The sequence below is a fragment of the Lissotriton vulgaris genome, chromosome 12, assembly GCF_964263255.1.
Source record: "Lissotriton vulgaris chromosome 12, aLisVul1.2, whole genome shotgun sequence".
NCBI classification, from domain to species: domain Eukaryota; kingdom Metazoa; phylum Chordata; class Amphibia; order Caudata; family Salamandridae; genus Lissotriton; species Lissotriton vulgaris.
Window position 1 is genome coordinate 576,168,416 of NC_141700.1, and position 24,218 is coordinate 576,192,633.

General features: G+C 45.7%; 1 protein-coding gene across 1 annotated transcript in view; it reads right to left on the reverse strand.

Annotated features, from left to right (window-relative positions):
* LOC147677780 (fatty acyl-CoA hydrolase precursor, medium chain-like) overlaps positions 1-20,206 on the reverse strand; it is a 223,154-nt gene extending 202,948 nt beyond the window's left edge. The window contains exons 1-2 of the mRNA XM_086945439.1: positions 20,161-20,206; positions 19,640-19,764 (exon numbers count right to left, since the gene is read on the reverse strand). Coding sequence (XP_086801565.1) covers positions 19,640-19,718 — 79 coding nt within the window. The 5' untranslated portion in view covers positions 19,719-19,764; positions 20,161-20,206. The remainder of the gene's footprint in view (positions 1-19,639; positions 19,765-20,160) is intronic.
* Positions 20,207-24,218: the final 4,012 nt, after the last annotated feature.

Consider the following 24,218-nt stretch of genomic DNA (forward strand, 5'->3'; position numbering starts at 1 on the left):
TTGTTATTGGGAGAGAAGAGGATGATCTCAGTTTTGTTAGGGTTGAGTTTCAGATGATTGTTGTGGAACCAGGTTTGGATCTTGGTTAAGGCCGTGTTAAGGTGCAGGATATCAGCATGGGATTTTATTTAATAGTACAATTGGGTGACGTCAGCACATAGGTGGTAGATGATTTTTTCTTGTTTTAGTTTCCGGGTAAGGTGTTCCATAAAGAGGTTAAAGAGAGCGGAAGAGAGGACGGATTCTTGAGGGACACCAAGGGAGACAGAGGTTGGGCTAGAGAGGCAGTTTTGAATTTTAATTTGTTGGGTTCTATGTTGAAAGTAGGAGGTGAACTAACTAAGGACAGTGCCACTGAGGCCCAAGCAATTTTTGAGTGTGTTTAGTAGGTTTGGGTGGTAGACTGTTTCAAACGCCGCAGAGAGGTCAAGAAGGATGAGTAGGTAGGTCTCGCCCTTGTCGAGGGCTAGGTGAATATCATTGACTATGTTGAGAAGCACGGTTTCCGTCCTGACCCTTTGCAGAAGCCAGATTGAAGGGGCTCAAGCAGGTTGAACGTGTCAATGTGTTTGTCTAGTTGGAGGAGGGCACATTTTTCCAGGACTTTGGAGAGGAGGCAGAGGTTGGAGATGGGGAGGAGATTATTAGGGTCATTGGGGTCAGCTTTGGGGTTTTTGGGGATGGGAGTGATTTGCCGGAGTTGAAGGGAGATGGGCACACTCCCTGTTGAGAGGGAGGCATTGATGATGTTGGTCCAGTAGGGGACGATGACATGTTTGAGATCTTGGATGAGTGCAGAAGGGAGAGGATCTTTGGTGTGGGAGGAAGGTTTGATTTTGGCTAAAATGTTGAAGACCTCCTGTTCAGATACAGGGAGGAAATTATGCCATGAGGAGTTATTTTTAAGCAGAAGGGAAATGGGTTCCGGAGGGGTAAGAGAAGGGAGGGGGGGGGAGTGGGTCAGGGAAGTATTTAAGGGGAGAGGTGGAAGAGGTGCGGTAATCTGTTTTTGGCACCAGAGAGTTGAAGACAAAGGAATGACGCTTTCTCTGAAAAGATATGTTTTTTGTAAGAGGATCTTGCAGTTTTAAGGAGGGCAAAATGGGATGGGGATGGGTGTTGTCTCCATGTTCTTTCCTCCAGTCTCAGCGAGCGCCTTTCTTTATTAAGGTCTAGTGTGAACCATGATTTGGAGGAGGCATTTTTTAATGTTTTAGTTTTCAGAGGGGCAAGTTGGTCTAACACATCCATTACAGTTTTGTTGAAGTTCTCCGTGAGATCACTAGCATTAAAGGTGGGGGGGGGGGGTGAGACTAAGTTGGGATTGGAGTTTATGTTCCTGTGCGCCAGGAGGGATTTGTTTAAAATTTCTAGCTACAATTGTAGCTTTATTTATTTTTATAGGTGCAGGAGGGGCTGGGGAGATATTATGAACAGAATGAGATGGTGATCAGACCAGTCGATGGGGATGATGTTGGATAGGGATGTAAGATATGGGTTGGAGATGATTCTGTCTAGAATAGCTCCTTTGGCGTGGGTAGGGGAGAGGCAAAGTTGCTTGAGGTCACTAATCTCAAGGAGATTATTGATGAGGTTGATTGCCGGGTCATTAGGTTCGTTCAGGTGGAGGTTGAGATCTCCTAGGAAAAGGTTTTTGGAACTGGAAAGTAACGATTTAGTTAGGAGGTCGGAGAATTCTTCTGCTAAGGGAAGGGGTTCACCCGGGTGATGATAGATGTTATGCATTCATATAGGGGGGAGCATTTCATTTTGAGTTTGACACCTAAGTAATCGAAGGTTGTGTAGTCAGTGTTATTAATAGGGAAGAGTTGAAGTTCTTCTTTAAAAATGATTACTAGGCCACCCCCTATTTTTTAAGGTCTATCTCTTCTGAAGATAGAGTAGCCAGGAGGGCTCAGAAGGTCGATGATGGGTGTTGAATGGTCTTTGAGCCAGGTTTCAGTGAGGAAGGCGATATCGGTGTCTTCGTTAAGAATGGTTTCTGAGATTTCAGTCGCATGTCGGACAGCTGAAAGGCAGTTGATGAGCATGCAGGTCAGGGGTTTGGGTTTGGCGATAGGGAGGGGAGTAATTGAATACTAGTGAGTTGGGAGGCGGGTCTCGGGGAGCTTGGAGGCTCAGGGATTCTGCTGGTCCCCAAAATAACAAGGATTCTTGAGTGAGGGGGGGATTCTTTAGGTGGGCGTCGTTAAGGTAGGTGAGGCAGAGGGCAGAGAGGTCAGGGGCGGAATAGGTGTTAGAGGTTCGAAGAGGTCTGTTAGAGCGGGAGAGGAGTGTCGTTGTTAACCCATGTTTAGGATCTAAGATCTTTCGAGGGTTAGTATAAAGGGGGGCAGGAGGGGCAGGCAGTGGGTTTGTAGGATTTGAATCGATTGAAATCTTTTCTGAGTAGGGTACGTTCGGTAACTAGGGTAACGAGATTATCGTCCAAGTTACGAAGTGTCTGGCTGAGGTTAAGAAGGAGGGAGGTGGAGGTGGTTAGAGTGGAGGGGACGTTAGGGCAGAGTGACTAGAGATGAGATTGACCTCTTGGTATGAGCAGTTCATCCGGGGGGAGTGGCGTGGGTAGGTCTTTGTTTAAATGAGGAATGTGGGAGGCCAGGGGAGGGGAGGGTAGTATTGCCCGGTGTTGGGTGGGAGGGATGGGAATGACATGTGATGGCTTGGAGGGGGTTGATGGGGAAGGGGAGAGGTGAGGGGAGCATGTGAGGTGTGAAAGGGGATGTGGTATCAGCGTAGTGGGTGGGTGAGATGTTAGAGGATGGGGTCATGACCTTGGAGGAAACGGTCATAAGGGGATGGTTTAAAAGGGGTGAGGGTTCTTAGGGAGGTGATAGGGTGTTGGAAGTGGATGGTCATTAGGGGATATGGGAATTTGAAGGAGTGGGTTAGCGGAGAAGGGGGGGATGTTTCTAGAGAAGTGGGTATAACCAGTGTTGCAGAGGGGGATGTGTCATTATGGGGGGCGTGTTGTGAAGGAGTGGTGTTAGTCTCTGGGAGGTGGAGGAGAGTTGGGAATAGGTGTGAAAGAGAGCTAGAGTGGGGACAGGGGACAGGAGTGCGTCAGGGGAGGGTTTAGGTAAGGGTGACATGGAAGCATGATTTGTGGAGGAAGGGGCCAGGGCATGGACGTGGGGGGGTTTAGTCGTTATGGACAGGTTTAGAAGGGGAAGAGGGGTACTGTGGAGATGGTTCGTTGTTGGAGGTGGACAGTCGTTGTTGGGTATGGGAATATAGAGGAGTGTATTAGAGGAGTGGTGGGGGATGATGTCAGAGTGGAGGGTGGGTTAGGAGTTAATTGGAGGGGTGAGTCATAGCGGAAAGGAGTGTCATGGGGTAGTAGAGTGATTCTCTGGGAGGTGGGGGTTTAAGGCATGGATGGGGCAGGAAGCTGGTCTCAGTGGAGGGGATAGTATTACGGTAGGGGTGAGTTCAAGTGAGGGTGCCAGAGTAGTAGTTGTTGTGGGGGACTGTCGTTAGGAAGAGGGTTAGGAGTTGTGGCGGTTGAGGGGTGTACTAAGGGATTGATAGACTGAGAGGGTGTTGAAGAGAGAGAGGGTAGCGTCAGCTGGTTAGAAAGAGTGCTGAAGAGGAGTTCAAAAATTGTGAGGTGTTGTTCAGAGGCTTGGATTACGACATTTCCAATTTTGTAAATGGAGATGTTTATATCACCAGGGAAGAGAGAGGAAGGAGAAGTGGCAAGTTTAAAACCGTGGGGGTTTCTAATTGCGCTAGATACTGGGAGATGGCGTAAAAAGGTGGTGCCGTTTTTGTTACCGGGGGCTGGCAATAACGTTCCCCTGTAACAGAATCGGCTGAAACCGGGGAGGCCAGCTGAGCAGTTTCCAGGGCCAGTTTCCCAGTCCACCCTGCTTACACACCCACCCACACACCCCCTCATGCCCCCAATCATTTGCCCAGAAAACCTTTCACACACCCACTTACAGACTCACACAGCCACCCACACTCACAACTACTCACCCTGCCACCCATACTGCCACTCACACACCCACTCACGGACCCACAAACCTTCTCACACACCTACTCAAAGACACACACAGCCACTCACACATCCACTAACACACTCACACTCACAGCCATGCACACACACAAACACATACAGCCACTCACAGACCTACAGAGCCACTTACACCTACTCACACATCCATACAGACACTCACACACCCATACAGACACTCATACATCCACTCACAGGCTCAAAAAACCACTCACACACCCACTCAGAGACTGATACAGTCAATCACACACCCAATCTCACACCCGCTCACACACTTACACCCCACCTACACATGCATACACCTACTCACAGACCCACAAAACCACTCACACACTCACTCACAGACCCACAAAACCCTTCAAACACCCACTCTCATACTCATATAGCCACTCACACACCCATACAGCCACTCACATACCTATTCGCAGACCCACATATCACCTCACACACTCACTTACACACCCACACAACCACTTAAACACTTACTCATATATCCATACACCCACTCACACACCCATACAGCTACTCACATACCCACTCTTAAACCCACAAAACCACTCAAATGCCCACTCACTGACCCACACAACCACTCTCACACCCACTCTTGCACACACTCACACACTCCCAATTACACACCTACACAACCACTCACATGCTCACTCACGCACTTGCACGCCCACACAACTCACAAACTCACTCACAGACCCACAGAGCCCCTCAGAGACCCACTCACAGACCCATAAATCCACTCACATACCTACTTACACACCCACATAACCACTCAAACATCTACTCACACTTCCATACACCCAGTCACACACCCATACAGTTACTCACACACCACACCCACACATAGACCCACAAATCCACTCAAACGCCCATTCACAGACCAATGCACCTACTCATATACCCACTCATATACTCCCACGCCCACTTAAACACCCACACAGCCACTCATATGCCCACTCAAACACCAATTTAAACACCTACACTACCACTGACAAACCCACTCACACACACATATAGCCACTCACACATCCACTCACATACCCATACATCCACTCACACACCCACTTACAAACTCACACAACCACTTAAACACCTACTCACATATCCATACATCCACTCACACACCTACTCATAGACCCACAAAACCACTCAAACCCGACTCACAGACTCCCACTTACACAACCACACAGTCACCCACACACCAACTTACACACCCACATAACCACTCACAACCTCATTCACAGACCCACAGAGCCCCTCACAAACCCACTCACACATCCACACCACCACACACACATCCATACAGCCACTCAGATACCAACAAGAATACTCACATGCCCACTCACAGACCCACAGAGCCACTCACACACCCAATTACACACTCCACAGTCACTCACACACCTACTCACAAACGCTTTCACACACCTACACAACCACTCACACATCCACACAACTACTCATACACGCAAAACCACTCTCATACCAATTCATAGACTCACACAGCCACTTACTTAAATATTACTTTACATTTTTTTAAACCCTAAAAATTCACTGAAAAAAACAATGATTACTGGGAAGTTATAGCTAGGACATAGGTTTTAAAAAACCTTAGAAATTCACTGAACGAAGCAAAGAATACAGGGATGTTGTCGTTGGGAAATAGCATTACAAAAACGTAATAATTCCCTGAAAAATACTAAAGATTATGAGGACGTTACAGTTAGGAAATCAAATCTTAAAAAACTTTAGAAATTAACTGAGATAAACAAAGGTTGCATGGATGGTACAATTAGGCTCCGATTGCCTGCTTGCCTGTACAATTAGGCTCAGATTGCCTGCTTGCCTGTTTTGCCCCCGTCTCCCTCTACCCGCCTCCCGCTTCCCGCCACCGCCGCTGACCACGCCCCTTTTTCCTTTCTGTACCCTCCCCGCTCCCGCCTGCCAGCTGCCCAGCCCTCCCTCGCACTTCGCCATATATGGCGACCGTGCGAACGCGCAGCGGTCACGCGCAGCAGGCGCGCCAATTGAGCGCCGAAGGCGCGTCAAAGGTAAGCCCGTTTGCGCCCGTCCGCGCCTGGACCGCGCCCAGCGCCAGGACCCCTGGCCCCCACCGACGGAAGACGACCCGACTCTCCTACAACGCCACCGAACTCATCGCTCTCAACACCCTGGATGCTACCGAGCCACCCCGAGGTGCACCCACGGACCCTTCAGCTGCCACGCCTGCAAGTTCACCTGCATCCGGACCTGCCCCACTCCAGCACCCGCCAAGCCGAACACCAGCAGCAACCACCTCAAGTGCATCCTGATCAACACCCGCTCCGTCCACAGGCACGCCATCGAACTCTGGAACCTCCTCGACACCACAGCTCCTGACGTCGCCTTCCTCACGGAAACCTGGATGAACGACTCCTCAGCGCCCGACATCGCCATCGCCATCCCGGACGGATACAAGATCACCCGGAGGGACCGCGTCAAACAGACTGGAGGAGGCATCGCCATCATCCACAGGGACACCATCCACATCACGACCAACACCGACGACACCCTGAAAACCGCCGAACACCTACACTTCCAGATCCGCACCGACCCGAGGACCACCCTCAGAGGCACCCTGATCTACCGACCCCCGGGACTCCACTGGACGGACCACAGCTACGTCCACTTCACCTTCAGAAGAACGACAATCCACCACCTCCAGGAACCGGTTGCTCGAAGAAGCTGGAACAAGATCACAGCCGACCAGCTCGCTGCTTCCCTGAGCCAGCACCCCCCCCCCCCCCCCGCCAGCTCAGCGAACCCCAGCCAGGGCGCCGACAACCTCACAAAGTGGATCAACAACTGCGCGGACGAACTCGCCCCACTGAGGACCCCGCCTAGCAGACCCGGCAACAAGAAGGCCCCTTGGTTCACCGACGAACTCAAGAGCTCCAAGAAGAACTGCCGAGCCCTCGAGAAAACCTGGAGAAGGGAACCAACACCGGACAACATGACCGCCCCCAAGCTTGCCACCCGGAAGCACCACCAACTGATCCGCGCCACCAAGAAAACTGCATTCAAGGACCGGCTGGACAACAACGCACACAATAGCAAGGAACTCTTCAACATCGTGAAAGAGCTCTCCAACCCCAACGCCGGAAACAACGACATCACCCCATCGCAAGACCTCTGCAACTCCCTCGCCGCCTCCTACTTCCACAACAAGATCGCGGAAATACACAACAGCTTCAGCACTCAACCGACGCTCGCCACAACCGAACCACCGCCCCCCACCACCAACCTCCGCACCTGGACTCCGATCAGCACCGAAGACACCATCCACATGATGAACTCCATCCACTCCGGATCTCCGACCGACCCCTGCCCTCACCACATCTTCAACAAGGCCGACGCGGTCATCGCACCCCACCTGCGGGACATCATCAACACCTCCTTCGACACCGCCACCTTCCCGGAGAGCTGGAAGCACGCCGAACTCAGCGCCCTACTAAAAAAACCTACAGAGGACCCCATCGAACTCAAGAATTACCGCCCCATCTCGCTCCTCCCGTTCCCAGCCAAGGTCATCGAGAAGACCGTCAACAAGCAGCTGGCCGCCTTCCTCGAGACGAATGGATCCCTCGACCCCTCACAGTCTGGCTTCAGAGCCAACCACAGCACCGAGACCGCCCTCATCGCTGCCACCGATGACATCCGAGCCCTGATGGACAACGGAGAAACAGCGGCCCTCATCCTCCTAGACCTCTCCGCGGCTTTCGACACTGTCTGCCACCGCACCCTAGTGCAGCGTCTCAGCAACGTCGGAATCCAGGAGAAGGCACTGGAATGGATCATCTCCTTCCTCGACGGAAGAACACAGAGAGTCCGCCTACCACCGTACAAGTCAGAGGCCACCGAAGTCATCTGCGGCGTCCCTCAAGGATCCTCGCTGAGCCCCACCCTCTTCAATGTATACATGAGCCCCCTCGCAGCCATCGCACGCCAACACAACCTCAACATCATCTCCTACGCTGACGACACCCAGCTGATCCTCTCCCTGACCAACGACCCCGCAGCCACCAGAGCCAACCTTCACGAAGGGATGAGAGACGTAGCCGAGTGGATGACGACCAGCCGCCTGAAACTGAACTCAGACAAGACGGAAGTCCTCATCCTGGGTTCCTCGCCCTCCGCCTGGGACGACTCCTGGCGGCCCCCCGCCCTGGGCAGTGCACCCAAACCGACAGACCACGCACGCAACCTGGGCTTTATCTTGGACTCCTCCCTCACCATGACCAGACAAGTCAACGCCGTCTCCTCGTCATGCTTCAACATCCTGCGCATGCTACGGAAGATCTTCCGGTGGATCCCCACCGAGACAAGGAAGACGGTCACCCAGGCCCTCGTCACCAGCCGACTGGACTACGGCAACGCCCTCAACGTCGGAACCACCGCCAAGCTCCAGAAGAGACTCCAGCGGATCCAGAACGCCTCAGCCAGACTCATCCTCGACATCCCACGACACAGCCACATCTCCGGACATCTGAGAGACCTGCATTGGCTCCCCGTCAGCAAAAGAATCACCTTCCGCCTCCTCACCCACGCACACAAAGCCCTACACGATTAAGGACCTAGCTACCTCAACAACCGCATCAACTTCCACGTTCCCAAACGACACCTCCGATCAGCCAGCCACGCCCTCGCCACCGTCCCTCGCATCCGGAGAACGACAACAGGAGGAAGGTCCTTCTCCTACCTGGCCGCCAAGACCTGGAACTCCCTACCGACCGACCTGCGCCTGACCCAAGACCATCTCTCCTTCAGGAAGAAGCTCAAGACCCGGCTATTCGAGCAGTAGCAGCACTCCCCCCCCCCCCCTAGCGCCTTGAGACCCTCCGGGTAAGTAGTGCGCTATATAAATGTCTGTGATTGATTGATTGATTGATTTTACACACAAAATCATAGAAATTTAGTAGTTACCGTTATCGTTATCGTTATCTCAAGTAACTATACCTCGTGCCCTAAGTTAACTATAACTCACATCCTCACCATGTACTGGTAATTACCTCAAATATTGCAAAACTCATGACATTTTCTATCACATCATTGATAATATCACTGCAACATTTACGACCAGTAAGAAGGTGTTAGAGAACAGGCCACTGTTTCACAAACGACTAGTGAAATGATTCTTTATCCCGGAGAAAGGTGTGAGCAGAGAGGTGAGTCTGTTGTAAATATCTACTACACTGAGCCATCCACCTAGAGAAAGGTCCTAGTGAACAGTTGGATTTATTGCAATCCACATCTACAGTCATTTATCACAAAGGAGAGAGGTCTAAGGAAACTGGTCAGTATGTCATAAAACAGAACTATGCCCAGTCATCACAGTAGAGTGAACAGCTTAGACTATCCAGAATTTGTCAGTGTTGAGGCTAGTTTACTGATAAATAGTAACCACGCTTTAAAAAATTAACTATAAATCAGATGACCTATCTTAGAAATAGTGTCACTAATTAGGGGAACAGAAAGAAGAGTCATTTAACTCATGCAGTAGCTTAGTATATACCTGTAAGTCTCAGAAACTTTTACAAAACACTTATACATTCTGGATTATGTCATCAGTGATGTCATTTGACGTCATCAGTGATGTCACTGACCACTGAGTGATGTAATATGTGATGTCATAAGCAGTACACTGTGGGGGCATAAGTTATATATAGCTCAGGTAATTATAACTGCAGAATTTGTATGTTTTTGTGTGTATTAAATTTGAGTCTAACTATAATGTTCAGCATTTTACCAATTTAAATAATGATAACTCTATTTAATATTTAATTTACAATACAAAAACTAAATAACAAAAACATAAAATTAATTATTATTATTTATAATTTTGTTTAAATTTCAGCATATTACTCTACATACCCAACCACTCACTACTACTTGACAAACTATTAATTTAGTACAAATTGTTAATTAAACATATTACTTTATAAACTCCATTACAACAAAATAATAATAATGATTAGCATACCATTACTAACACCTAAAATTACAATTATGACTAATGTATATTATATTACAAAAAGCAATATTGTTTGCAACTATAAGTGATAATACATAAAACATTATTATTTAAACAATATAATATACTGTTGTATAGCGTTTTAGGACCCTAGTGTAATTTGCTGATTCATGCCCTTATATAGGTATAATTCACCTTGCCCTTATTTAGGCATAGAAATCATAACCATATTTAAACATGACCGATCCAGTCCAAATACAGGCATGGCTACTTCCACTAGTTCCAAAAAGCCACAACAATTTCTTGGAAAACTCGGCTTCAGCAGTCAGGGAAATCCCCTTTCTTGAATATTGATTTGTCCTAGAAATCATGGCGTTTTCAAAGAACTACCATTCCCTTGGGGTTCTTTGGTGATGTTAATATGTCTGACTTTACGTTAAACGAGGCACCTTCAAGGTATAAATATGCCCACACTTGCCCTAGCAAACACACAGTGGTTTGGAGCAGATCGACTATCTACTTAACCGACGCAGCTCGCTACAGCAAGTGCCGAAGGAAGCCGACCCTCCAGCTGACACACTGATAGAGAGGCTGCCTTTCTCTCACTGAGAATCCAGCTCCAGTGTTTCCAAGCTCCCCTTGCGGGGTGTTGGGAAATCGAGTCCCGAGACAGAGATACCAAACCTCCTTCATTTTAAACCAAGGTACCAAGCTGATTAGACCCTAAGAGAAATCTTGGATAGATTCTTGGCAAAGAAAACTAAACCTATACTACACCTCACTTACTTCTTCCCTCGTACTAAGACTTAGGTTAGGTACATCGGGGTAGGCGTATTTTCGAAGCACCAGTTGAGTACTTTTAGTCTTTGTTTTTTATGTATGTATTTTATGGCTCAGAAACCATACCATGCTTTTACAGTATTATTTCATAATACTCTTCTTGCTGTACGCATTATACTTTACAGCCAATATTATGATTGTAGCAGTTCATTTCTTCTGCATGAGAAAGAAGACTGTTCAATAAATACTTTTATTGAAAACGCCTGTCTCTCTATTTCTCTGCACCTCTGTTGAAATGAAGAATGCACGATTGACTGAGTGAAATATCTATTGTTTCCACGACTCTGAAGATACGTTTTATCTTGGGGAAACAAAGTTGTCATGTTTATGCGATTGTCAGAAACGAATCCCTTCTTGTTTATTCGAGAAAGTTTCTAGTGACCTCTGAGCTAGCTGGCACTCACAATTAAGTCTAATATATTCGATAGAGACCTAGTTTACCTAAGTCCTACGTCAAAACTATAGGATATGTTATTCCAATGTGCAGACCTATTGGGAATATAGGAACTACACTACAATACAAAGAAATGATATTCTCCACAACATTAATAGTTTGTAACTTGATATTTCTGCTCTAACAATTGTTTTAATACATGATACAATATTTTATATCATGATATTGATAAACAATATTTTTTATAACCACCTAATGCGGAGCAGCAAGGATGGTGTGTCTTCAGCGGCCTTCCAAATAGCACAGTTGCTATATCAGCAAGAAGTTGTGTAAAGTTCATTTCACAACCTCATTTCTCTCCACCCCATGTGTAGTGCTTTGTTGAGAATCCTCAGAATCTGTCCACTTCTCCATTTGGCCTAGGTGAATCGGTCATTGTCTTCCTGTGATGTATCGCTAGCTCTCTCAGATAGGTCTGAAAGTCATTCCCCTGAAATGGTGAACCATTTTCCATCTTGATTTTTTTGGGTAGGCCAAAGATTGCAAATATCTTTTCAAGTTTTGGCTGCAAATGTTCAAAAGATGTCAACATATTTAGTTCCATCATGGGAAAATTAGAATGGGTATCCATCAGTCCTATATCCTGTTGACCATCTGGGGATTAACAAAAGTCAGCACTTACTTTCGTCCATGGCATATTACATGAGCCTTTTTTGATCACTGGAGTGGGTCTCTATGTCCCACTAGTCAACTGACATGGTTGACAGTTCCTCACAGATTTCTTCATCACTCCATAAATGTTGGAGAACCATAAATACACTCTCAACCAGGTTTTGTTCTTAGTTGCACCCGGGAAGCCTTAATGTGCCAACACCATTTCCTTCACTTGCAGCATCTCAGGCAGCATGTATCCTCTCAGTCCCACTCCTTCAGATATTGTTTTTCAAAAAGCTCACACTTCTTTTTGTGAAGCATTAGACCTTCTTTTGACAGTATAGATAGTGTGATCCATACTCCTAATTTATTTCTGAAAAGATTGGTATGTCATAGTTCAACTTGACTGCAGAAGAAATCCCAAAAGACTTTTGCACCTCCTCAACCCCACATGTGTGAAGAAAGTGGTAATGTAGGTAGTAGCCAATCAGAAAGCAGTTGGTGGTCCCTAGTGTTCAAAGCCAACTTGGAAAACCGCCATGCTCTGTTAGGTTGCAGTAATAACATCCAAAGTTAGTGTGATGTTTCCTTTGTGCTTGACTGCACAATTTAGCAGTCTCTGTCAATGCAATTTCAGACTACCCGCAGCTGCTTGGGTTTGGTCGTAACCACCTATGAGAGACCCGAGTCGTGATTCATGATACTTTTTCTATAAAATCCACTTCTTCTAGTTTCTCAATCTCCTTCACTACTAGTGGCTTTCAGAGCAAAGGTGTTCTTCTGCATCCATTTCAGCATTTTCTGTTGCTCTTAAAAATTGTTTAGCATCCCCAGCCATGTCAGCTCTGCATTGCTGGATCAATGTGTTCACTAAATGACAGGAGAGCTGTTAGTGATGCATGTACGGCTACCATATCTTGTGGTTGAATGAGGGGTTAAGGTCTTAGGGGAGTAACTCTGCTAGTTGGTTGCACCACCTTCTGTGGTTGCTTATCTGCCATCTGTTTTCTTTCTCTTTTTCTCTTTTGTCAGCTTGTGAGGTGTTCACCGACTTCTCCGTCTTTTCTTTCTATGTCTTATCAAGGGTTCTGGCTGAGTTTCTAGCACTGTTCTTTTGTTTATTATTTTTCTGTCACTGATGGAGTTGATCAGTCTATTACTGTCCCTCTGTGAGTCCTTGACCTCCTTCCAGCCAGGCATGGTGACTGGAGTCCCCCATAAGCAGGTCCACAGAACATATTCTCTAATGTGTGTTGCCTTGACTTTCTGAACAAGGGCACACTTCTCACCCACTTCACAGGCACTTGTGCCACTCCAGGAATGCATTCATCATCTTCCTGGGTCCTACCTCACACTAACGTTCCTCTCCTAAACAGTAAGCTGACTCATCTCATTACTGAGCCAGGTCCTTGAGATGCATGTGACACAATTACAAGTAGGAACTCAGTGGCTCAATACTTGTACAATGTGCATGTCTTATTGACCTCAAAAGAATATTTCTCTGCATCTCCATGGTACTCTGAACCCTCGTGTGTATTGCGTTCCGGGTCACTATGCACTCTCCAGTACAGTATGGGCTTGGTCACAGAATATTTTCCTGGTTGCTGTACATCCATGTACAGCTTAGCCATGGTAGCTACACCCTCTCTTCCACTTTTCAGCATATCCATGGCTCTTCTGCCAATTCTCAAATGCACAGTAAATACCTGGATGCTGTGCCATTCCCTGCCCACCTTGGTCAATATACCATCTACACCAATGTAAAGGGCATCTATGATTACAATGACCCCTCCCATTTTGCACAAGACAGCCCTAGTCCTGCCTTCCACCATATTGTCTCTGCTGTATAGCGCAATGCTCAATAATCCATTTGTAAGGATGTTTGAGTGCGATGGAAGCCCCACTCAGGCCACAGTCCTTGTCAGGGTGAACTTCAAAATTCACTAAATTAGCTTGTGCTTAACTCCCTGTTAGCTTGGCACAAAAGCAGTAAGGTATAACTTAGAGGCAATGTGCGAAGTATTTACGCAGCGCACTAACAGTAATAAAGTGTAAACATAACATACATTTCGTTTTAGCACCTTAGCTGCTTTGGAACGTCCAGCTCCAGTGCTGAACGTTCCATTGCGCAGGTGCAGCTGGAACGTCCAACGGCCAACGGCAGCTCTCCCGAGGTAGTGGTGCCGTCGGCCGTTGGTATAGGCGCAGCACTTAAGAGGTTAAAAAATGAGACCAGAACAACAAATACCAAATCAGTATTACCAGAGATATTTAATTTCAAGGTTTTAGATAGGTATCATGCCTATAAAAACAAAGCAACACTCACAGTCATCTGTTTGTGCTAGAGCGAGGAATTGAGTCACAAGTTCAGGCTAACCACAATGGAGCATGGACCAGATGCAGGGACCGGGTAAGTTCCGTTGAAAAAGTTACCTTCTCAAAGTCCAGTGCAAAGAGTAGTGGAGGAGACCGCGAGGAGCAGGGAGAGCATCGCAGATGGTTGTTGAAGCACAAAGCGCAGCCTGGGTAGCATGGGCTGTTATCGCTGTAGCGCAAAGAGGTGGTCGGGTATCATCAATAGTCATTTCTGGAGCTTCGCTTTGGCGGTCTTAGAAGGATGTCATAGCTGTAGTGCGAAGTTCAGATCTCACGTTGCCGGACCCCGCTGGCAGTAGCTTTATAGCAAAGAGACGCGTTCACTGGAGCTTTGCGTTGACTATTGTTGCAGGGAGCAGAGCCCTGGTGCGAAGGGCCCTCGACCAAGAGAGAGTTACCCTAATTACGCCAAAAATGTACTGGGAAGTTTAAAATTCAACAACAAGGAATCCCTTATGTACTGCAAGTTTGTAAATTCACATTATAATCAAAAAGATATGCACTGAACCAAAACCTCTTTGCACAGTCAAAGTGAATCACATATTTTTAAACTAAATCTAACGAGTAAACAATTCCTGAAGTACCTTAATACATTAAAAAGATCTTTATTCAATTTTCTCCCAAAATGTCTTTGTTAAAAAAAATTAATTTATAAAATACAATCAATTTTGTTATCCAGATAAACAATTTGTATTCCTAATGCACACATCTAAACATATATAAAATTATCTACATTGAATGACACACATTTTAAAACATTTTTTTTTGTTTCACTTCAAGACAGACAAAAACTAAACCTCATATTACAGAATACTTTACTATTGGTTGTAATTGAAAAATGGGCACGAACAGCCCAAATCTTCAGGATTTCATTTCTTAGGAGGAGCTCAATTAACACCACCCAAGGGTCCAGGACCTGGGGAAGCACCTCTTAGGGATTAGGAACTCATTCCAGCAGAGGCAAGCAGGGCTTAAGCAGGTCCAGTTGCAGATTAAGGCAGATCCAGTGCAGTAGGTCATCTGGGCAGTTGAAAGGAGGGTTCTGTAGTTTGCTGTGTCCCTGTAGCTCAGACAGGAAATGATCCAACTGACCTTTGGAGTACCTCAGGTTAGCTTGGGAAAAAGGGAGCAGGCCCGATCTTCCTTCTCATACAGCAAGGCAGGCGTCAAGCAGCAGGTCAGTCCTCTGGCGGCAGCAGGGCATTGCTCTGGTGGCAAGGAATTCCTTCTTCTGTAATGTCCAAAGGCCCAGGAGTGTACTGGAATGTTGTTGGAAGGTGCAATATGTATACCAGGTGCCAGCCTTTGTGTGTGAGGGAACACCCTGTCCTACCCCCGCATCTGGTTGTGAAATGTTCTTCCCTTCTCATGTCGACTCTCCAAGAATTTGGCAGTAACAAAAGGTTATTTTCAGGTTCCTTTGTGTAGTGGAGCAAACCCTTTGAAGTGTAGGTAGGGTAAGGCACAGTTCTACCCGCAGCCATCATGGAAAGAGGGCCATTCTGCTCACAGCTGCCCTCCTTTTGTGTCACTGTGTGGGAGGAATACACAAAGCCCAACAGAGGAGCCATTCACAGACATGTGACCCACGTCACTGGCAGAAGGGACAAATGGTTTCAACAAGAAAATGCCAACTTTATAAAAGTGCAATTTTCAGAATTGTGACTTAAAATACAATGTAACCATTAAAGAGGATTTTAAATTTCAATTAATTTGAGTCAAAAAAACATATTTCTGTGTTTTTAGTAACTTTTGAAGTGTTGGAGCTAGGAACATGTTTTTCTGTTAAAATCTACAGTTTATGCGGCAGATGATAAATTATGTGGTGAATGTGGAAATCTATATATATATGAAAATCCCTGCACAATTACATAATTCCTGTGGCCCTGCCTGTAGGCTGCAAAGTCAGGCCTGAGACGTGTTTAAACACAATTTTAGTGGGTGGCACAATGAATCCTGCAGGTTCACTAGAAGCATTTTATTTAAATTCCCTGGATACATGTATTACCACATACTATGTGCTCATAAGTAAATTAAATGTACCAGTTAGGTGTAGTCCATTTTACCATGTTTGAGGGAGAGAGCACGAGCACTTTAGCACTGGTAAAGAACATAAAGTCCTAAAGCCAACAAAAACAAATTCAGCAAAAGAAGCGGGGTGAAGAAGACAAAACTTTTGGGTTAATACCACAACAACGATGTCAGGTCTAACGACACCCTTTTAGCAATGAGTGTATTTGGGGCATTTTCCAAGCTCGCTAAATTGTATCTTTGGTACATTTGCCTACTGGATAAATATTTGCCTGAAACACAATGCAGGTTTGAGCAATGCATGATTTGGTAATTGTAAAATTGACTGAATGTGCTTTTAAAAACATTACTTGCATCACATTTTGTAGATAAGCCATTTCAACAAAAGTTCTGTGCATTTCTTTTAGAGTGTCAATAAATATTATCAAATCTGCCCAGTGTAACTACCACAGTTTGATTTACAAATACTTTGCTTATGTTATTATTTTAATGAAAATCCTTTGATTGGGGTGGGCAATATTATTGACTTAAGGGACAACTAATGACTCTTCAGTAGACGTGCTCTTAAATACAGAACAATTGATAATACAGCAATGAACAGTGCCTTTCTAGAATACCACAGAGCCTAATTCACAAAGCATTGTGAATTACAACTATACATCCTGTCCTGATTCACAAAGACTTCTCTGTTAGCAGCTGTGTATTCCTCTAGGCTTAGGTGATTTACTCATACATTTCCAGGAGTAAGTCTTGCTCACTTACAGTTTCTGTGAGTTAACATGTCTTACTCCTGGAAACTAGACACAGAAAACACTTTGTGAATCGGGCCTCGATATTAAGTTGTGGGTCACATCTAAGACAACATTACAACACAACCTCTCAGAAAAAGGTCTCTGGACAGGACCACAAAGAAGTTCGCTTCAATAAATGGGCGTGTAATGAAAAGTTAAAAAAACAACACATTCAATGGAAGTGTCTTTTAAGGTAAAGTTGATTACTTGACCAATCACTGGAGCAAGAGGCTCTTACAATACAGGTGTATATGCAATAAACACCTCGGGCCAGCGTCTTTAACAACGGTTCTATGAATTATGTTTTCATTAGGCAAGCAAATGGAAAAGAGTGTTAAAAAAAACTTCACTGGACTGGCTCGTTAAAATGGCACTGAATGACACTGGACAAGCGCTTAAACAGAATCTATTATGAAAGGACTTTCTGATGAACAGGCCCTTGAAAGTAAAGTACTTTGAAAAACTCTTCCCTGACACAGCTTTCCAAAGTAAAACACAAAAAATTACATAATGCAAAGGTAAGCACAACCAATGGCACTATATTTGACCAATCTTTCACAAAAAAAGTGAAATAAACGACTGTCATCGGACAGGTCTTTTAACCAATGACACACTATTACGAGTATTTAAAATTACACAATATTAAGTACCCCTCTTTTCACACATTTTAAAAACGACACACTATCTACATTTTTGAGGTCGGTATACTAAAGTTTTACAGATAAAAATGCACACAGATTGGCTTTTACAGCAGTTGGGTAGAATGTTTGCCGTGTCTTTGATTAAGTCACGGGCATCGTTTTTAGGGATTTCACAAAAACGAACCACTATAAACACAATTATAAGTTTTCTGCTCTCACACGTGCTCGTGTTGTCGATAAATCAAGCGTTTATTTGCACGAAAGTCTGAACAGCATCCCTTGTAGATGCCAGTCACGGAAGGCAAAGCAAAGGGCGAACTAACCGGCTTGTCCACATATTTCGAACGAACCCGTTTCTCCACATTTTGATTTGTTTAACCCGCTTGTCCTCATATTTCAAACGAACCGTTTGTTTACATTTTGATTTGTTTGCTCTTTAAATTCAAGATTACAGTGCACCATCCACAAGACAGCTTTTAGCGCTAAACAGTTTTCATTGGTCAGTAATATAACATTTTGATTTGTTTGCTCTTTAAATTCAAGATTACAGTGCACCATCCACAAGACAGCTTTTAGCGCTAAACAGTTTTCATTGGTCAGTACTATACCTCTTAATATGTCTGCGTACCAAGCACCACGATAAACAGATTGGGCATGGCAACTAAAATTTAAAATAAAAAACGGGTTTCTGCCGAACTCCACACAAAACATGCGACGAAATCTTGCAATAATGTAGACCCCAGGTAACTCTGCTTTGGGAAATTCGAAGCGTGCTTAGAATCACATAGATGAAGCAGGGATTAGACCTTGGTACAAAATACTCGCCAAATCTGCAATTTGTTTGGCTTGCAGGAAAATGATTCAGGTGAAAAGGGGTTTATCAAACAGCAGGGTTTAAACTGTCTAAGTTCTCTGGCTTCAAATAGCACAGGTGCTGTTAGACACCACTTAATCGGTTGTCGCCCCCAGGCAGGCTGCAGCTGCAGGCATTAATGGCTGCCGACCTTTGCACTCTGGGTTCAGGGGTGAAAGCTTTCAATAGTGCCGCAGGTGCAGGACAGAGGACACCCCCATGCTCTCTGCAGCTCTGCCGGTAGTATTAGCACGGTGCAGTGCCGCCGTGTGAAAGAATACGGGAGTCTGCAACCAAACTAGCATCGAGAGCATGTTAGGGGATATGTGAGTGAAAATCAAACAGATGCATTTTCAACCTTGTAGGTGCTTAAATGACTTAAATTTAGATCCATCTATATTTTAGCACAAACCCTTAGTATGTCACAGGACCAGTTTTTATCATTACTTTATGTGGGTTGCGTGTGAAATCTTACATTATATATCTTCCAGCTACGTCACACAGGGAGGCTTTTTCAGGAGCTGTGGCTCGGGTGCCTACCTCTACTGTAAGGTACCCCACGACTAAATGGGGGTTATGAACAGTTGCCAGCCTGTCTTTGCTGAGTCCACACAGTGCCCTTTGTCACCCTAGATATGTATCTGGGGCACAGGCAGTGCCCGTGGGTTAATTGATGTGCCCTACACTGCCCTCAAAACTCGTGGCTCCTGGGGCGGACCCCCCCCCCCCCCCCCCCCCCCCCCACACACACACACACACACCCCTTGCTACGCCGCCACTTTCTATTGACACTTTTAATGAGACTTGCATCTTGCTCTGTGCAAATGAAAAGTACATTGTTTTACCTTTCGAGTCTGAGCGCCGATATGTTTTGTTTTGGTTATTTAGTTTCGCTTGACAATTATTTGCACAACGCCACTGAATCTGTTTAACGGTAATTTAGGGTCAAACAAAATATTGGGAATAAACCAAACAAATTAAAATGTGAACATTAGTGATCTTACCTTCGGATGCAATAGCTGTCCACACAGCATTCCTAAGTAGGCAGAAAAGTGTGAAAGTCGTTCGCCAGCAGGACCTCATTTCTCCAGTTACTGTATAAATATATATGTTGACGACGTTTCTCACTCTAAGTGCAGGATGTGGCAAATGGAAAAAAAAGAAAAAAAATGCAGTGAAGTGAAACAAAATACAGTTATACAGACGCAATGACTATAAACCGCCGGTATTCTGATTTAAGGAAGTAAAGTTCCACTTCACAAAGGAAACCTAACTATGATATTCACATGTGACCAGAAGCAGGGTCACATTCTAACTGACACGCTCCGAATTTCACAAGTAACTAAATGAGAATGTGAAGCTTCGTAAAAGAATGAAAGCTAAGCAAATCAGTCATTTCACGAGCCTCATTTTAAGGTCAACATTTCCTCAATTTCATATTTTAATTTTGGAATATTCCTTCCTGTTGAAGGACCTAGCACAATTTTAAAAGTATACATATTTAAAAGTGAGGGCAGGTACGTACCTCAGTTGTTGTTTAGTCGAGTAGTTCTCTGTATGAAAGTGACTTTCTGAGCGGCATTTCCAGTTTTGTGACATCAGATATGCCCTGAGGGCTATGTTGGCTCTGATTGGCTTACATTCTGCCTGCACCTGCTGGCTGCAGGTCAGGAAAGCTTTCATTGGCTGAAAGAGTGAAATCTTGAATTTCTGTCCTGGGGCACAAAGAGTTTTTGACACTAGTGTCTGTTTTTCGAAAGCTCTAAATGTTCCAGAACATCAATGTTCTGCTTACTAGAAAAGGTAGGTACAAGTAGGTTCAGTGAGCCAGGCGGAGCCAAAGGGGTGTTGATAGAGGAACGAGGGAAGAAGGTGATCACCATATTGGCAAATGAATATCTATGGACCTCAGTAACCCAGATTGCTGAGGAGAATGCTGAGGAGAACGAGACATGAAAGATAAGAGGCAGTGGGTCCCTGACCCCCCCCCCGCCTGCCCTCTATGGTCCATTGTTGTGCTCCTTTCCCTCCCTGCTGTCCTCCAAGGTCAGTGTGCTGGCCCAGGCTCCCCAGAATGCCCTTTTTGGTGGATGTGTAGCCCCTGGCACCACCTGCCTGTTCCCTGTATGCCCATGCCCCTCTCTGCTGCCATCTGTGGTCAGCTTGCCACCCTGTACCCCTGATCTGCCCTCTGTGGTGTGTGTGCTGCATCTGCCACCTCCGGCCGGCCCTCAATGATCTGTTGTACTGCCCCTGGCTCTCCATGCTGGCTTCCAAGGTCATTTTGTCTGCTGCCACCCCTCTGATCAGCTCTTTCTGGTCCATTGTGCTACCCCTGCCCATTTCTGCTGCTATCTGAGGTGGTTGCTGACTTTGGCCCCCTCAGCCTGCCCTCTGAGGGGCATGTGCTGCCTCTCCCGCTTGCTCTCCATGGCCCATTGTGCTGATTCCGCCACTTTAGGCTGCCCTTCAATATCAGCTTGCTGCCCCTGGGCTTTTAGCCTGACCTCAATGGTGCTTGTGCTACCCTTGCCCTCGCCCACCTGCCCTCTGTGGTCTGTATTGCTGCCCTAGCCTTCCATGCTGCCCTCTGAAATAAGCTTGTTTGTCCTGGTCCCAGGCCTGTGTTTTGTGGTTACTTCTTGCTGCCCTCCGAAGTCAGCTTGCTGTCCCTGGCACACTGACCTGCCCGCTATTGAGCATTTGCATCCTCTGCCCACTCCTGCCTCCCCTCTGTTGTGCTGCCCGTGCCCCTCTTTGCTGCCCTCTGAGGTCAGTTTGCATACCCGGTCCCCTCCCGCTTGCAATCCATGGCTAGATATGCTGCCCTTGTTGGGTAGGGTATGCCCAAACGTGGGTCCTCTGCTCAATTTTCCACAGTATTCAAGCTAGCCTGGCTGATGAGGGGATACCCAGAAACCAGTCCCAGGATTCTTGTTTCCAGTCCAGGAAGGACCTGGCTTGGCAGCTCAGGTTGGACTGTTCCCATGGGGAGAACAGTCAAGACTGAATTGCATATGACTTGGCCCAAACTGGTGTGGTTTGGGAAGCAAAACAACATTGATTTTAACCCAGATCAATGACTAGGGGTGAATGTTTAATAAGTTCAGCTTTCCATTCATCTACTTTTTGTGTTGCTAAAGACGCCCTAAATGGGAAAGGTATGTCCAGACATGGGTCCCATGTTAATTGAGCCACTGGATTCTAGCTAGCCTGACTGATGATGGGTGATACCCTGAAATCTGTTCCAGGGTGTTTGTTTCCAGTCCAGGGAGGGCCTGGCTTGGCAGTTCTGTCTGGACCATTCCAATGGGCAGTAGGGTCCAAACTGCTTTGCATATGGCTGGGTCCAAACTGGCATGTATGGTGAGCAAAAATTGATGGATTTAACCTAGAACTGTGATTGGGAGAATGTTTGATATGTTCAGCATTCTGACCATCATTCTTTTGTGTTGCTATTGTCACCCTAAGTGGGAAGGGTATGCCCATACGGGGTCCTGTGCTCACTGTGCCATTGGATCCAAGCTAGCCTGGTTGATGAGAGTGATTCCCTAAAGTTGGCCCCAGAATGCATGGTTCCTATCAGGGATGACCTGGCTTGGCAGCTCGGGCTACACTGTTAACCTAGGAGCAGGGTCAAGACTGATTTGCATATGGCTAGGTCCAAATTGGGATTGCATGGTATGCAAAAAACAATGGATTTAACCCAGAACTGTGACCGAGGGTGAATGTTGGATATTTTCAACATTCTGTTCATCATCTTTTTGTGTTGCTATGATCGAGTCTCCCTAAGTGGGAAGGGTATGCCCAGAAGTGGGTCCTATGCTTACTGTGCCACTGGGTTCAAGCTAGCATGGCCGATATGGGGTGATACCCAGAAACAGGCCCCAGGTTGCTTGTTTTCAGCCGACTGAGGACCCGGCTTGGCAGTTTGGGTTGGACTGTTCCCATTTTGTATTGCTATTGTTGCCCTAAGTGGGAAAGGTATGCCCAGATGTGGGTCCGATCCTCACTGTGCCACTGGATTCAAGCTAGCCTGGCTGATAAGTGTTGATTCCCACAAACTGGTCCTAGGATGCAAGGTTCTTGTCCCGGAAGGACCTGGCTTGGCTGTTCGGGCTGTACTGTTAACCTGGGGAGCGGGGTCAAGAATGATTTGCATATGGCTAGGTCCAAATTGGAGTGACATGGTGAGAAAACAATGATGGATTTAACCCAGATCTGGTCTCAGAGTAATTGCTTGTAGTCCAAGGAGGAACAGGCTTGGCAGTTCAGACTGGGCCATGGGGAGCAGGGGCGAGACTGATTTGCTTATGGCTGTGTCCAAACTGGGATGCATGGTGAGAAAAGAAATCATGGATTTAATCTAGATCTGTGACTGGGGGTGAATGTTGGATACATAGGAGGCAGTGAGATTGTATTGAGATTGCTGAATTAGAAAGAGGACTGTGTGTTGAATCATGTGAGTAAAATGTGGCTTCAGGTATTTGAGGCAGTCATACAAGTATGTTTGAAACTAAAATGGCAAACGAACAATGCAATGAGGTAACCTGAGAAGTGCACTTAACTTCGCAGGCCATGATTTTTCAAGGTTGAGTGTAAAGTGTTCCCTTAGCACTTATCAAACCACTTACTAAATGGCACAGTTCACTCCATGAAGCATGTGAGCGTCCCAGTCAATAAAGGTATCTTGTATGATTAGTGGACTGCGTGGGTCAGGGGATACATTCAAATTGACAATCGAAAAGTCTCTGGTTCACACAGTTAAGTACATTCAAATCCAATAAAAGTATGCACATTAATCAGCAAACACCTGAAGTTTGACCATGGGCGTATACAAATATCTGCTCAGCTTTCTGGGAAAATCAGTGCATTGATCAGCGTGCTATTATACTTAAGAAGTGACCCCACTGTAGTAAAATGTGCAGTTGGTAAGCAAAAAAAAAGAAGAAAAAAGTACCTGTAGCTCGCTGCGCTTTTGTCATTTATTGTACCTTCTAAATAGACAGTTCGGGAACGTGATCCAAATCTGAAAAAAAGAACCAATTTTATTCACATGCAAACAACATTTTCGAGGGGAGTGTCTGCTTGGGCTGCAGGTGCGTTGGCTTGGGAATGAGTGCTCCGAATGCGTGAACACAAACATGGGGGCTGATTCAAGAGCCAGTCAGTCAAAATGCTCTTTATTATTTTTGTTAAAATCATAAAAGGACAACAATACAAATACAATTTTTAAAACATCAATTGATCTGGTTATTAAATTATAACATGTTAATTTCATTTTTCCAGAAAATTGCAAAGATTAAAAACTATTACAATTGTTAAAAATTTCCATTTAAAACCAAGATTGGATTAAAATAAGGCTTTCTTAGGTATTCTTTTCTTCCTTGATCTGAATGCGGCTGTTAGATAACAGGCAACGCTGAACATAGTATGGGTATCTGCTAACATTTGAAGGAAAATTAAAGCTGGTCTTATTTGAATGAAGCCAGCAGCCCTTAAAACAGGAAGTAAATATTTTACCCTCTCCCTAGTATAGAAACCACAGAAAATGTAAAATGGAGGGTATCTTGTACTGAGAAC